General features: G+C 40.4%; 1 protein-coding gene across 1 annotated transcript in view; it reads right to left on the reverse strand.

The window, feature by feature from the left end:
- LOC106817055 (CD151 antigen-like) overlaps positions 1-2,270 on the reverse strand; it is a 13,568-nt gene that overhangs the window by 4,602 nt on the left and 6,696 nt on the right. Inside the window, exon 4 of the mRNA XM_014821703.1 lies at positions 1,895-1,978. Coding sequence (XP_014677189.1) covers positions 1,895-1,978 — 84 coding nt within the window. The remainder of the gene's footprint in view (positions 1-1,894; positions 1,979-2,270) is intronic.

Below are 2,270 nucleotides of genomic sequence, written 5' to 3' on the forward strand. Positions count from 1 at the left end.
AGAGAGAGAGAGAGAGAGAGAGAGAGAGAGAGAGAGAGAGAGAGAGAGAGAGAGAGAGAGAGAGAGAGAGAGAGAGAGAGAGAGAGAGAGAGAGAGAGAGAGAGAGAGAGAGAGAGAGAGAGAGAGAGAGAGAGAGAGATAGAGAGAGAGAGAGTGAAAGACTGAGAAAGGGCGGCAGGGACGATATAGCTGAGATATCTAATATAGTTAACCCGACGAAATTCGTCACTTCCGGTTGTATTCGCGTTCTTCCCACAGTTAATAAAACGAGGTACTTGTGTAATTTTACATCTTTGTTGTGTGGTTAGAATAAATAGATCCACTTTTACTCTACATTAAACACTTTGCAATGGTGCCCAGGATTGCTTCCCTTTCTCTACTAATGGCTTGATTAATATAGCACTAGTGGCAAGGAAATGTTCCTGTACACCACCTTGAAGTGATTTATTTACTATATTTCTATGTTATTAATCAGGACAAGCAAATATTTTGCAGGGCAAGCCAAAATAACTTGTAGCTTGTCCGTCAGTCAAGCAATTTTTTCCCCTTATTTCGAACAGTCAGAACACTGCTGTCCCATAGATTTTTACCTTGAGTTTTCTGGTAACTAAAAAATAAGCTTATCAATAATCCGTGACGACCAATCACAAGTAATGTCAACAAAAACGACCAATCAAACGACCATATATACTAGTGTACGTTACTTGTACAGAAAGTGTTGCCGTTATCTATTATAATTTTTCTTCGACTTCGTGTTGTAGGAAGCATTGTGTTGTACGTTTTACATAGTAATTATAAATTGTATTATTTTAACCGCCCAACACCCGAGGTGAACATACGTTAAAGTTACTTTTATGTTGATGTAAAGAATAAAGATTAAAGTCATTAAAAAAGCGCAAAATTAAGTATGGCTAGGAAAGGGGTTCCCTGTACTATAAGATAGTTGTCGTTAGTTTGCCACCTTCGTGATGACAGGTGCGTGGTAGGGAAGAGAGCCCCCGGATAAAGAGAGGATGAGGATCGACACTGAAGCACTAGCGCGCCCTGCTCAGATGAGAGAATCTCTCCTTCCGGCATCTCATTCCCCTCGTACATGTCTCCGTTGAGTCTTTAGTAGCTTTTGCTTTCACTACATTTATTGTCAGCACGTCAGCTAACCTTATAATAACAGTATATTGAATATTCAGAATAGTCAGAATACAGAATATTCAGTATATTGTCCTGTTGTTATTTCATTCTTTGCGTTGTATTGTTCCTCCTTCAATGTCCTCAATTTATCCTCGATAAATTGTTTAATTTATTCTCGCACCTTCACCAGAAGTGATGCCTTGTGAAATACAAGAGTGGGACAATATACGATACGATACGATACGATACGATACAAATTTTGTTTGCCCAGTAACATAATAGTACCTTACACCAGGATGCACCATTTAAACTATATCACGCGAGGATGTCAAGATGATTTTTTTGGCCGATCTTGGTTAGATATATATATATATAACTATATACTGCTACAAAAACCAATTTTGTCTGTCTGTCTGTCTGCTATGTATTGCGCCATTTATTGGTTTAGAACCCCCAAAATTTCCACACTGTTAGTTGATCACCCTCAGGGTGGCCTAAGCACATAATAGATTGCGAGAAAGCGAGCGAGAGAGAAAGAGCGAGAGAGAGAGAGAGAGAGCGCGCGCGCGAGAGAGGGCAAGAGACGTGGAGACAGAGAGAGAAATAAAGAGAGAGGGGGTGAGATTGAAACAGAGAGGGGAGAGAGAGAGAGAGAGATAGAGGTATGTAATAATAATAATAATAATAATAATAATAATAATTATTATTATAATTATTATAATAATAATCATAATGATAATAATAACAATAATAATATATTGCTTACCAGTGCACAGGTGACGTAGATTCCCAGAGAAATAAGCATGCCGTAGAAGGCCCGATAACTGAACATGATTTGTTCGGAACAACCCTGCATGAACAACCACGAACATACGACGTTAGGAACAGCACTGCATGAACAACCACGAACATACAACGTGAAGAATAACCCTGCATAAACAAAGACGCGTACGTGTTATGTTAACGTTATGTTATACGAACCGCCTTATGAAAGTAAGAATACGTGTGTGCGTGTGTGTGTACGTGTGCGTGTGCGTGTGCGTGTGCGTGTGCGTGTGCGTGTGCGTGTGCGTGTGCGTGTGCGTGTGCGTGTGCGTGTGCGTGTGCGTGTGCGTGTGCGTGTGCGTGTGCGTGTGCGTGTG

The sequence above is a fragment of the Priapulus caudatus genome, unplaced genomic scaffold, assembly GCF_000485595.1.
Source record: "Priapulus caudatus unplaced genomic scaffold, Priapulus_caudatus-5.0.1 Scaffold1579, whole genome shotgun sequence".
Lineage (NCBI taxonomy): Eukaryota > Metazoa > Priapulida > Priapulimorpha > Priapulimorphida > Priapulidae > Priapulus > Priapulus caudatus.